The sequence below is a fragment of the Topomyia yanbarensis genome, chromosome 2 (assembly GCF_030247195.1).
Source record: "Topomyia yanbarensis strain Yona2022 chromosome 2, ASM3024719v1, whole genome shotgun sequence".
Lineage (NCBI taxonomy): Eukaryota > Metazoa > Arthropoda > Insecta > Diptera > Culicidae > Topomyia > Topomyia yanbarensis.
The window spans coordinates 254,312,526-254,327,313 of NC_080671.1; the positions used below are offsets into that span (position 1 = coordinate 254,312,526).

At 40.6% G+C, this 14,788-nt stretch overlaps 1 protein-coding gene across 1 annotated transcript in view; it reads right to left on the reverse strand.

The window, feature by feature from the left end:
* Positions 1 to 10,139, reverse strand: part of LOC131678444 (inaD-like protein) — a 1,280,364-nt gene extending 1,270,225 nt beyond the window's left edge. The window contains exons 1-2 of the mRNA XM_058958609.1: positions 10,128 to 10,139; positions 10,029 to 10,075 (exon numbers count right to left, since the gene is read on the reverse strand). Coding sequence (XP_058814592.1) covers positions 10,029 to 10,068 — 40 coding nt within the window. The 5' untranslated portion in view covers positions 10,069 to 10,075; positions 10,128 to 10,139. The remainder of the gene's footprint in view (positions 1 to 10,028; positions 10,076 to 10,127) is intronic.
* Positions 10,140 to 14,788: the final 4,649 nt, after the last annotated feature.

Below are 14,788 nucleotides of genomic sequence, written 5' to 3' on the forward strand. Positions count from 1 at the left end.
CGAAAATTGACGATTACCCCCATTTTGAAATCCAAGATGGCGACATCCGGTTATCACAAAATAGCGAGAACCAGTATCGATATGGGTGTCATTTGAAAGGGGGTGCTCAACAGACACCGAAAATTGACTATTCAAATGGCACCATTTTGAAATCCAAGATGGCGACATCCGGTTATCACAAAATAGTAAGAACCAGTATCAATATGGGTGTCATTTTAAAGGGTGTGGTCAGCAGATACTGAAAATTGACGATTACCGCCATTTTGAAATCCAAAATGGCGACTTCCGGTTACCACAAAATAGTAAGAACCACCATCAATATGGATGTCATTTTAAAGGAGGTGGTTAGCAGATACCGAAAATTGACGATTACTGCCATTTCGAAATCCAAGATGGCGGCCTCCGGTTATCGGAAAATAGTGAGAACCATCATCGGTAGGAAGGAAGGAAGGATGGAAAGGACTGGTTAGTAGACATAGAAAATTGATGTTTAGTGCCATTTCAAAGTCGAAGATTGCGACTTCCAGTTACCAAAAATAGTGGGTATCATTTGAAAGAGAGTGAACAGTACGTAACGATTCCTAGTATACAGAATGTTTCGTGGCTAGCCTTACGATCTTACTAATACTATGATTGGGGTTCGGACATAGGACCACAGTTCAAAATAATCGAAGCTCTTTTATGAGTACTGAAAATGAACCTGATGTGACTCGCGATGAATAGAAAGAATATTCATTCAAAAATCCATGTTATTCATTTAGTTGAGAATCGTACAATAATATTTATATCATTTATTCTCCAAGTAAATGTTTTCAAATATTGCTAAAACATAAAATATTAATTATCATCGCTTATATTGTGCCAAGGCCTACTTTGATGCGTTTTATTCGTTGTTGCACGTTCGCCTCGTACAATAATCGGAGATGAATAAAATTCTGCATTGAATGAATGAGCAGTTTGACGTTTTCAGTTTCGCCACTGAATATTGAAATTGAATGCGGCTGAATATGATCAATTTTCATTCAATGAATTTGAAAATTTGTAACTCTGCATAGGACGACATGATATGGTATAAATAGATAACGTTTCGTGTACAAAGTGGGTTTAGGGCCAAGTTCTCGTTGGTGGTACCCTGGACTTGGCGATGAGCCCAGGCTCTCTTTTTAACTTGGAGTGTCCCATGCCAGAACTGCCGAAGATAACAAAATACCAAAAGATCTATGGAGGCCCTTCGCGATAAACCCCGCATATCTCCGGTTGCGATCTACCAAACAGGATTGCCCTCCGGTGATAAAGTGAACCGTTCAGCACTTTTTAATTTACAAACAAGGGGTGCCGAATGTGAACCTACAAACGCTCGTGTTCGCGCGATCATCCGGGAGTCTCAAATCTCGGCCCTAGCAACATAGGTCAATGCGTTCAGTTGGACTAATAAAAAATAACGCTCATAGCCACTAGACAACACGTTCTATGGCGCCACGACCGAAAATTAGTGATACCAGGGAACTCACTCGCTTCTGGCATCTGAACCGAATACTGAAAATTAAGTATCATTCACGGTCCACGCGGTCATTCAAGAAAACAGGCGAAAATGGAAATGGGCTCGCAGTTAAAAAATCGAATGTATACAAGCGAAGTTACACGCTAGCACTCGCGAGATACAAAAAACCAACATTATATACATAGGTGGACATGTAATCATGATCATCAACGATCAACTACGCCCATGATTTCAAAAACAGGAAAATGTCTCGATGATTTAGTGAACGCTATTGCACTTATAATCTGATCAACATGGTCTCAACGAACAAATAAACGCTTATTCTCACGCGATCGCAAAGTCCCTACGCCCGCATATTTGAGCCGTACACTCAATATCACAATCAGAAGCTCGGCCCGCTGCAATTGCTCTTTAGCTTCAGTAGGACAATTCTAAAAAAAAAGCAAACCGGTGTCAAAGCCGAACTTATGATTTCCTACACATACTACCAAGTGTTCTTTTCATATCAGTAGCGTCTGGCTCAAATGACACGTTCCCTTCGTCTTTTCACTGCCTCCTTTGTCACTAAATACATAATAACAAAGCAATAAAGTCAAAGCACCATCTTGTCACGTCAAATTTTAAGGCCATGAAAATAAATAAGCCCCATCTTCCTTAGATTCTATAAAAACACATTGCAAAAATAGCGACTTTCGTTTTGATATCTAATCCTAATAATCCTAATCTCTTCTTTTATTTGCACTCAGTAACACCAGCTCAACCTGCTGCTGGGGAGAATTGGTTCTAGTATTAAAATTATCAGTTTTACATTATACAGGTTGATTAAAGATAATGTTTTTTAACATGACATTTTCTACTGATTAACGGGTGCTAACAACAAACTACGATGCTATTGTTGTTCAGTGCCATTTCATAATGGAACGACTTACAATGGCTCACCGTTCTCAAATTGTGCAATGGTATTACGAAAAGCAGTGCTTTGTGAGGAATGAGTTTCGTGCTCTCCTATCATACTATGGTCGAAATAATCGACCAACTGAGTTCACTATTCGCCATACAACCGAAAAGTTAGAGGCGCAGTTCACGTTATTGGATGATACGCGACCAAATCGACCGCAGAGAAGAAATCATGGCGCAGTAGCCGAGAGTACGCGATGATCGCGAAGAATCGATTTGACACCTTTCCCAATAACTTGGCTTGTCGTATGCAACAATATGGCGTATTTTACGGACGTCTTGGTAAAAAGCATATCAACAGACTGGGTACTGCGCAAACATGAATCCAGTAATCTTGACAAAATTTGGTTCCAATAAGACAGCACCACGTGCCACACAAGTAATGAAACATTGAAATAATTGCGGGAGAAACGTTTAATTTCCCATGGACCTGTCAGTTGATCGCGTAGATCGAGCGATATCACATCTATAGACTTTGTTCTATGGGGCTATGTGAAATCAAAAGCCTGTGGATAAGCCTGCAACGATTGAAGCATTGGAAGTCAACATTACTCGAGTAATTAGCCAGATACCAGCTGCTCGAACTCGTATTTAAAAATTGAACCACCTCACACGCTGCTTTGGTCAAAATTTATTAGAAATTTGTATTTGTATTTGTATTTGTATAAAAAAGTCCAACTGACAATTTGTCTAAATGAACTAAACTAAACTAAGTTAAACTAAACACAATTAAACTAGTGACAAACTGCGAAGAATTCACGACGAAGTCGAAAATTTCAGCAAACTCGTTGAAGCGACGATTCATTGCTAAAATCGGACTATTGGCAGCGTAGTTAGTGCTGCGCATTTCAGAATGCAGCAGGGCTCGTGGGCGAAGAGAACGGGTAGGCGCGTAGAGGCTGATTTGCGCTAGTAGCTCCGGATCATCATATTCAGCCAGCAGAATCTTTGACACGAAAGTAGCCTGCGCTGCATGTCTCCGATGCGTTAAAGTATTGAGTCCTAGAAGACGACAACGGTGCTCGTACGGTGGCAGGTTTAACGGATCGTTCCACGGCAATCCACGTAACGCATATCGTATGAATTTACGCTGGACTGCTTCGATCCTAAGGCTCCACGTTGCTTGATAGGGGCACCAAACGACGTTTGCAAATTCCAACTGCGGGCGCACCAATGAGCAATAAAGAGCCTTGAAACACAGAGGATCCTGAAATTCACTGGAAATTTTGAAAATAAATCCCAGTAATCGATTGGCTTTGTCGATGGACGCAGAGACGTGATGAGTATACGTTAGCTTTTCATCAAGAATGACTCCTAGATCCTTCACGTGATCAACGCGTTGCAGCTGAGTTCCTGCGATGTTATAGTTGAAGGTAAGCATATTTCTCGTTCGAAAATAGCTGATGACAAAACATTTTGCAACACTAAGGACCATCATGTTTCTTACACACCAGCTATAAAAGGTGTCGATAAGATGCTGTAGCTCACGGCAATCGGCTTCATTTCGCATAACAAGAAAAAATTTTAAGTCGTCGGCAAAAAACAGCTTTCCTCCACGCCTTAGAACGAAAACTGCATCATTCACGAACAGTGAAAAAAGCAGTGGACCCAGCGTACTACCTTGAGGAACTCCGGAAGTGTTGATAAAGGATTCTGAAACAATATCGCCAATTTGAACAACGACTTCACGGTGTACAAGGTAGGATCGAAGCCAATGGCAGAATCTAGTAGAACACCCTAGCTTATCAAGCTTTGTTATCAGTATCTCATGATTAACTCTATCAAAAGCCGCTTTTAGGTCAGTGTAGATAGTATCCACCTGCAATTTCTTAGACAATTGTTCCGTGCAAAATGACAGACGAGATTCGTCTCTACCGAACGTCCGGGGAAAAATCCGTGCTGGGATGTACTGATGTAGTGTCGACAAGCAGAAAATAACGCTTCGTTGATGATTGATTCAAATACTTTAGATTCGACTCCAAGCGAAGTGACTCCGCGATAGCTCTCCATGTTGCATCTGTCACCCTTCTTGAATACCGGGAACATTACTGAGCGTTTCCAATCCTCAGGAAACGTTTGCTGCTGAAGCGATAGGTTAAAAATATATGCAAGTGGTGTTACAAGTAAGTCCGAACATTTTTTCAATAAAGTTGAAGGTATAGCACTGAGGCCGGGTGCATAAGATGACTTCGTTTTCCGAATTGCAGATATAACCATTTGTTCGGAGACAGTAAACACATCCATATCAACAGCACAAGCAGGAACGTCACGAGAAGCATTTTCGAGTTCGATTGCGGTTGGCGAGTCAGCTGAAAAAACACTTGAGAAGAATCTGGCAAACAGCGTACATTTCGCCACAGTTGTCGTAGCTTCTTCGCCGTCGTAAAGCATCCTTGATGGAAGTCCAGTTTCTTTTCGCTTCGTGTTGACAAATGACCAAAAGCCCTTCGGGTTTCGGCGTAGATTATTCTGCATGCGGTTTACATAGCGTTTATACAGAAGCATGTTGTAACAACGATACTCATTACTGGCAAAAGTGAACATGCGCTTAGAAAGAGGACACCGTCGATTTGTGTACGCACGTAGAGTTTTTGCTCGAGTATGTTTTAGCTTTCGAAGAGTGCTGTTTGACCAGGGCGGCTTGCTAGGAGGCTGATATTTAGGCACTGAGGTCTCAACGCACTTCAGTAGTAGTCGCTTGTAGAGAGCAACTGCAGCATTAACACTCCTTTGGGCATACAGCACACTCCAATTAATTTGCGACAGAGAACTGCGTAGCTTTACAAAATCAGTTTTGCGAAAGTTGAGACGGTCGACAGAAACAGTTTCTACGTACTGAACTGCGCGAATAGTGCCAATTGAGATTTCAAGCGCTGGATGAAAGTTGTCAAGTGGAACAATCACGCTGGATGCTTCATTGACGGAACATACAGGTATAATAATCTCACTAACAAAGACGAGATCCAGAAAGCGTGACTGGTGATTGGAAATCATGCTTACTTGACTTAATCCGTTGAAAGCAAATCCGTCCAGTAGCATACGACTGGCGATGTTGGTTGTCGAAGCAATCGGGTCAGGGTAAGCGTATCCGTGTCGTGACGGCACCCAAATGAGCCCTGGCTGATTGAAATCACCAAGGACAATCATCACGCCATCCGCGCCAGCTTGTGAAGAAGCGTTATTCACAGCATCCATGTGAAGTTGCATGACATTGCAGTTGAGTCGCTTTTCAGAAGGAATATAGACAGCACCAATATAAAAGTTCCTCGATGGAGTTGTAATTCTAACCCAAACAGCCTCAACACTGGTTAAACTACCTACATCAATCTCACATGAGGCAAATGCGGTGGAAACAGCAATCAAAACTCCTCCTCCACGACCACGAATACTGTTACCACTATTTCGGTCCGCACGGTACACGGTGTAAGCATCGCCGAAAAGCTGCACCGATGTTATCCTCGCATCAAGCCATGTTTCGGTGAAGACGCAAACATCGTAGTCACCGTCCACAGCAGCTAAATACACGTCATCAATTTTCGTCTTAAGCCCTCTCGCGTTCTGATAGTAGATCCGCAAACCATCAGCGTCATGTGAGAGGTGTTGTGCTGCATACCAATTTTCAGGACTGCGAGTTCGATGATCAGCATAACCGCGAGTGACGCGGGGAGAGCAGGATGTACTGTTGTCCAGAAGGGGAACAAGCAGCGGTACGGAGGGAATGACCGAGTTATGACTGTTGTGTCCAGCAGCTGACTGCAATAGGAGGTGTATTTGAGGGTGCGCAGTATCACGTGTAGCTTCGGAAGGACATATATTCTTCAAATGTTTACCTGAGCGGACAGATGCGATGCGATCGAAATTTTCATTTTGACATTGTAGATTCGCTGCAGCGGTAGAGTCCATTAAGTTGTGTTCATCATCAGACTGTAAGTGAAATTTACATTGAGGGTGTGCAGTATCTGGAAGTGCTTCGGAAGGACATATACCCTTCTTGGCTTTACCTGACACAGAAGAAGTCGCCGATTCGTCAGGTAGACCGAGATTGCTCGCCGGGGTACAAGAAGTTGGACAGACGAGTTTATCCAGAATAACTTGGCGCTACTGTCCACCACCAGATGGATTCTTCTCCGCAGCAATCCTGATGATAGGTCGTTGAATTTTTGAATTGGTCACAAATTCACGGAAGTAGATGTTCTCCGGCCAAGAGTCTTTGGACAGAGCCTTATCCCTGTATGATTTGCTAACGCCAATTTTAAAGGTTATGAAGCTCAGAGACGAGAGATCCTTGTCCTTAGGAACTAGACGCACTATTCTCGGTTGCAGATCCACCCCCAGACAGTCTTTTACAAGCTTAGAAATTTCATCATCCGTCGTGCTGGGATCGAATGCTGACAAGTAAACCCATAACAACTCCTCAGGTGGTGAAATTGTTTTTATCGTTTCAAACGCAGCTTTGGATCCACGAATATTAGGGATTTTTGTTTTGAGCGGATCATCTTCACGTTTGCGCTTGGGCGTGTTTGAAACTGGGTTATATGCAGCAATCCCTTTCCAAGGCGTGCTTACGGTTGGGGATAGCGGTCTCGAGTCAACTTTAACCGAGAGAGCTTTGACGACATCTTTCAAATCAGCTATGTCATTCTTTATAGATTTCAAGGAACTGTCGTCGGGTACTATGTCGCAACAACGCGAAGCCATTCACAGCCGTTGCACATCCAGAATAGGTTCCGTGGGTGGGTTCCCAGGACGTCACGAACATCATAATCCATCTTGACGCAAATCATGTGGAACGAATTTCCGCAGTAGCCACGACATGTGATTCGATCAGAATCATAACCACTTTCGAGCAGTTGGTACAAGCCATGCTTTTGGTGTAGAAATAACGCCTAGCGGGTATGCAATATGCGCAAAATAATTAACGGGTATGATAACGTGAGTCAATCCAAGCGAACTTGCACGCAATGTGTAATCTCAGCTATCTACCAGAAGATGTCGCTTTTGGCGGAAAAATTGAGCGTGACGTAGTGCGCAGTGATAACGTCAACAAAAATCACAAACAAAACTTGCACTTTCACGAATGAACACAACTAGATAATATCGTGCTTGAAGCCACTAAATTTCAATGCACTCGTACAACCGATAAACAAGATATACACATAAAACAAAAATAAAACAGATCGCGATTGTAAAAATACCAAAAACTTGAAAAAAAACTTTCAGCTCAATAAACAACCGGTATTCAACAAACAGTGATGCCAGAATAGAAATTGTTTACAAACAATAACTGGCAAAGTATGTTCTTTCGAGCGAAAATATAGATTCCCGATTTAATTAATTTTTAATGTTTTTTCCTAGTTGCACAAAAAACTTCATGTTCATCCCTGCAGAACTTTCAAAATTATGAATCTACAACTGAACCATTACTGAACATGTCCTTAGGTCGTTACATGACCGAAATGTTTTCCCCCGTCGACCGAACCTGAGTGTATGTGCTGAATACCCTTTTTTAAAGCAAAGTTCTAAACGTGTTTCAAATGAGGCAACAAATAGAAAAACATTGTAATGATACTGAAACATTTGTGCTTTAAAATTTCTACAAAAAATATTATGCTACTGAACATGCCCTTAGGAATTAATGCTTCCAAACCTGTTATATAAATTAATGCTATTCAGTTCTTTCTTTTGGTCAGATGGCATTACTTTTTGCTTGACTACCAAGGATCGCTTCGGATAAGCTTAGCAACTTTTTGAAAACAAATCAAAACTGCAACTGCTCTAACATAACTCAATCTTCTCACCCACCAAAATTTCCAACTCACCCCCGCCATTCAGTAGGCGCAAACCCAGTGGAGTCTATCCGTTCTTGAGAAATATCTACAGAAGCATGTTGTCAGATGACTTAGTAATAAAAAAACGCATGAGGTACATCCGAAATATGGAACGCGTGTGCCAATAAAACATAAAAAGCGATATAGGCTTATCACCCTAGGTACATACAAAAATATTTTGACAGGAGACGTGGCTGTAACTTCTGTGGATATATTTAAATCATTTGTTAAAAACTTTGATAAATCAGTATCACAAATCCATTACAATACGTTAACCTAAATGCAATTAAAAGTAGAGAAAAAACTACAATTCTCACGGTATCATATAGTTACTTAAATAACCTAAAGATATAAAACCGCTTTCCAACGACCACCTCTTTCAAATGACATTCACATTGATGACGTCACTCACCATTTTGTGGAAACCGGAAGTCGCCATCTTGAATTTCAAAATGGCGGTAATTGCTAATATTCGGTGGCTGTTGACCACTCCCTTTCAAATGACACCCATATTGATGGTGATTCTCCCTATTTTTTGGTAACCGGAAGTCGCCATCTTGGATTTCAAAATGGCGGTAATCGTCAATTTTTGGTGTCCACTGACCACCCTCTTTCAAATTACACCCATATTGATGGTGGTTCTCCCTATTTTGTGGTAACCGGAAGTCGCCATCTTGGATTTCAAAATGGCGGTAATCGTCAATATTTGGTGTCCACTGACCACTCCCTTTCAAATGACACCCATATTGATGGTGGTTCTCCCTATTTTTTGGTAACCGGAAATCGCCATCTTGGATTTCAAAATGGCGGTAATCGTCAATATTTGGTGTCCACTGACCACTCCCTTTCAAATGACACCCATATTGATGGTGGTTCTCCCTATTTTTTGGTAACCGGTAGTCGCCATCTTGGATTTCAAAATGGCGGAAATCGTCAATTTTTGGTGTCCACTGACTACCCCCTTTCAAATGACACCCATATTGATACCGGTTCTCACTATTTTGTGATTACCGGAAGTCGCCATCTTGGATTTCAAAATGGCGGTAATCGTCAATTTTCGGTGTCTGCTGACCACCCCCTTTCAAATGACACCCATATTGATGGTGGTTCTCCCTATTTTTTGGTAACCGGAAGTCGCCATCTTGGATTTCAAAATGGCCGATATTGTCCATTTCCGATGTCTGCTAACCTATACGGATACTATATCTCATAATTTCTAAGGCATCGAAACATTGACCAAAATTTCGTTATCCACAAGTCCGAATAAGGAATATCTGATTCTTTTCTTAGCGCAAAAGTGGGTTAATATTCTATACCAGTCTTGCCCTGAAAATTTTGTCGAACCACTTTTGCGCGAATTAATATCTGACCCACTTTTGCCTGAGGTTGTGATGCATATACCATTTCCGATCTAACAGAATATTTTAACCCACTTTTGCTCTGAGCAAAATTTTAACCCACGTTTGCTCTCAGCCTCTCAAATATCATTCTCATTGGTGTCATATCATATCATTGTGGCGTGTACTATAGCCCGAGGCGTAAAATAGCTCGCGATGACAGTGCTGAAACAGTTTTAATCAATAGCTGTTGGTTGGTTTACAATTGGAATAAGATGAAAATGATCTCAACATCCTAGGTAGCGTTCAATATGAGAGAGTTACTTCACACTACAGATAAAGCAACAAATTTTTTATTTCTTTACGTGCTTTTGAATATATAATTATTGCATTCGAAATACTTACCGCAAGTAATATGTATGGTTCCTAAGGTCATCACAGTCATAATTGTTCTGAAAAAAATAGAAACGTTAGAAAATTTTGGAGAACATTATCGGATCTTACAAGTTACATGAATGAGCGTAGAAGTCAAACTAAAACTCTTGCTCCACAATGAAACCTTCTAAGAGGATCTGGGGAAAATGCGATTATGAAAGCACGAGCACCTACATGACATTTATAATAAAACAATCCTTCGGATGCAGGCAAAGAATTAGCATTTTGTCGATTCATTTCTGCAGTGTGGATAAATTTTGATATTTTGTTCCAGAGGATATTTGTAATTAAACATTCTGAACGCGCATACAGTGACTCAAATTTGAATTCAAAGATCTCAAGTGTATTTATTTAACATTGATACATAACCATGTACGCTATTGAATATAGCTAATATTTTGTAAATATGGTAGTGGAATCATCAGCTTTCTTATCATTTGTAATCCAAAGTTTGTATTACACTTGACATAAAATATGATTTATTTTTAGGAAAAGTGCACATCGAATTCGTACTCCTTTGAAAATAGAATTGAGTTGTTACTTATTACCTGCTTTTCCTGATTTATTTCGATTTTCTTAGAAAAATAGATGTTATTATTACCGAAAATAATTCGTTAGATTTAGTGCAGTTTTCTCCATTCCAATATACGCAATTCCCTCAAACAGTAGCAATGAGCAAAAACCGATTTAATCCACCTAGCAGTGAGAGGAGACATTTCTTATACATAACACTGTTGGCTCGTTCATAAGATTGCAGAACTCGTGAAGTAGACACTCAGCTAGAGGTGGGATGAACACAGTTTCGAGTCCCTCACGAATAAAACCATGAATAAACTGAATAAAGAATAGAAAATCAGATGAACAAATAAAACTCAAAAAATTATAAAGCGTTAAATGAAAAACCTTTTTTCATTCACCTAGTGGTGCAATTGTGCCTTTCTCATTTATCAAAGCTATGATTTAATAGCTAGTTACATTCAATATAACATTGTGGAAATATCTATTACATTCTTACTACACTTGGTAAGTATATATGAGTGCAAGACTGCCACAAACCTGATGAGCACGATATCGACGCTTACACTCTTTAAACAAACAAATATATGATAATTAATTAGTTTAATCAGCGTGAGATCAATGTTGTCTTCATGATAACATATTTTGAAATGCGGTGTTCGAGAGGGGTGTGGGAGGAAAAAGGTGGAGCGGTGGATGGCAGTGTGCAACACCAAACTGCATATTATACGTTCCATTTGAGACTAGGTTAGGATAGCGGACAATTTATTCTATGAATCTTTGATTCGCTGTCAGTGATCTAGGCCAGCGAATCGAGATAATTTGATGTTAATTTCAATAGATTTTTAACCTATGAGGTATTATGATTGTACCGGTTTAAATGAGTAATTCCTATGTGGCCGCGTTTACCACGCTGTAACTCCGGAACCAAAAGTCAGTGCCGAATGAAATTCAATAGCAGTCAATGAAAGTATTATATCTTTCAGTTGAAATCAAGTTTGTAAAAATCGGTTAGGAGCTCGCTGAAAAAAGGGGTGTGAAATACGCTTAGGAACAAGCAACTTTGGTTGGTCGTTAGTGATCTAGACCCCCAAATCCAATTAATATTGAACCTATTTGAATATGTATTACAGCGAAGACCCGTGTTTATCAGCCTCTTGATGAATTTTAAGCTGATAAAACATACATTCACAAATCGGGACATATATTTTTCATTCTTTTTAATAAACCGAAGCTCTTAAAATATTTTTCTTTGGTTCCTAGGTATAGCCACACAACCCTTTCAGATTATTTACATAAAATTTTCCTCAAGGGGATCTGACAGCGCAAATTTAAAAAAAAAATATTTTTGCATATTTCGGATCTCTAAGATAAGAAAAACATGCTCAAGAAACGATTTACTCGAATTCAACTTCGTTCGTCTGCTAGAGCCCATCAAACTACCAACTATCAATTTTCATATGAAGCTAATAAAATCGGGGATAGACAAAACCGGAGGCTGATAAAATCGGATGCTGATAAAACCGGGTCTTCACCGTGTATCATTCGGACACCATGGTGTTACCAGTTTATAAGGGGATTTGCTATATGACCGTACTCTTTAATCAGTAAGTCCGAAACTGGAAGTCCGTTCAACTAAAACTCCAATAGCAGCTTATGGGAGCGCTATACCGTTCATTTGAAACTAAGTTTGTGCAAATCGGTTCAGCCATCTCTGAGAAAATTGAGTGACCCTATGTGACACACACATACATACACACACATGCGGGGACTAGACCGACAAGATGAAGCGGGAAGCTGAATGGCTCACAGAAACGTAAATCGGTATCGGGAGCAATCTACCGCTGGAAAATTCACGGTAGGATAGATTCGCCGCCGTGAACTACCCGATTGATTCGGGACAAAAAGGGGAGCTAATTTGCTTACGAAACAAACACCGGTAACGAAAGAAATTCCGTTGGCGGGGATCTCTCAGTCGGAGTAGGATAATATCTGAGTTGATCTCGACAAAGCTGGGAGCTAAATGGCTCAAGGAAGCAGGTATCGGTGTCGGGGGGAATTTCTCCGTCGGGGAACTATCGGTCGGAGTAGGGTGAGTTTGCCGTTGGGCACTATCCAAGTAGATCGTTAGTGGGCCGAAAGCTGAATGACTCACGGAAACATAGCTAAATGACTCAAGTCATCAACATCTAACCGACTCACGGGAACGACAGCTAATGGCGACGTAATAGATGGAGACAAGAAGTAAGAGAAGAATCGAGAGTTAAATCAAAGTTTAGGTCGAGCCATTCCATGAACCAAGTGAGGCTCCGAGATAGAAAAAAAGAAAGAGGTGCGACGAAAGCACAACGATCCCACCACGACGAAATACCTTGACGTAGTTCCGTGGGGAAGAAGGGCGTGAAAAGTAAGGATTGTTTTTAGTGGCTATGCACGAACGTGAGTCCCACGCAGTGCCAATACATTACAGGCCAGGCTTTCGAAGCTTTTTAAACCTTACAATAAAAAACCTGTTTTAATGCACCTAGTGGTGCAATTGTGCCTTTCTCATTTCTTTAAACTATGAGTCTACGGCTGGTTATGTTCGTTTCAATTATGGAAACATCTACTACATTCTTAGTACACCTTACACCTACACACAATAGTTTGCCAGCCACGAACCTGATGAGCTATGTGTCGACGGTGAAACACTTGAAACAAAAAAATATCATACTTTATTAGCCTAATCAGCATTAGTTCAATGTTGTCTTCCTGCTAACTACGAACGAACCACTCCCCAGCTTAATTCGGAATGCCTTGTGCTATAGCGGTGGTATAAAGATGATGGGGTTGAGAGGGGGAGGGGTATGAGTGATGGATGGGGTGGTGGCCTGAGGCGGGGGGGGGGGTGCAATGAGGGGTGATCTAAGGGGAATTTAAATTGGAGGTGACCGGTGCGGGGGAGGGGGGGTTGGTGTAAATCTCTCCTGTTAACGGGCCACTTCAATATCAACTGTGGTAATACTGCACTTGTCTTGTTCGATGGTTTTCTCTGATGTGACAATCTCGATTTTATCCAAATTGCCTCGATACCTAAAACAAACATTTAAAAATGTTTCGCATGGGTAATCAATTATTTTGGAGTGGGTAGTACTTCATATACTAACCACATTATCCGCCAGTATTGTTGTCATCATTTCTCCACAATCCACAGAAAAGACACAGAAAAGACAAGTGTGGCGGGCAATGCCCATTGACTAGGTTCAAAGTAAATGCGGAATCTTCGATTTCTAAATGGTTAGACGGACCATTTTGCCGTTAGTCCCATAAACCAATAGTCGTACGTTCGGAAACCAACCATGAAAAAAATTTAATATCAGAAGGATTGTAGCACATAGCTTGAAATTGTGCTGTCTTTTGAAACAAAGAGTTTAAAATCCACAAAGGGGCTTTAGTATCTAGGCTTCGCCAGGCCTTGCTCCGTCACAGATCATGAAAAAAACGACGTGTTTCAAATGATAACAGGGCTTTACATTGCAATTGCAGAACTAGATGTGACGTAATTTATAAAGACAAACAAAACTAGCTATGTGCATAACAATTATACTATGTCCAGCCGTCATTCTTTGAACAAAGAACTATGCGCTCCACACACGCTGATAAACGGAATATTGTACCGGCGAGAAAATTTTCAACTGCTATATCAAATGCATATATACCTTGGTACCCTGACCAATACTTGGTTAAACGTGGCTTAAAATATTTGAAGAAAAGTCAACTAGAATAGGAGACCTGGAAGAGGTCGACGAGATACATTGTACTGTATGACTATGCAAGGGAAACGTTACCTGATGTTTGCCTAGAGACCTGAACATGATAACACATTACATTGTAAATAATTCACATAAACTCAATTTCATTGGCCTTTAAATTTTCCAATTTTCTTATTAGAACCCTGATTCAAAACCTGTTCATTTTTTCAAACAAACATTTTCGAAGAAATCGAGCAGCCGTAGTGAAAACGCACCTAATTTATATTTCAGACTAGAGCCTTAAACGATGTCAAATGTTGAAGCACCCAGGTACGAAGCTGAATCAAAGGGTTTGACAGTAGTTACGGTCGCAACTGTTAGGTTGGTCGCGAGCCGAAACGACGTAATATATTTGCAACTACAACATTTATATTTACTGTTTGATTTATGCGTCTCATTACAATCAAAACCACAAATTGTAAA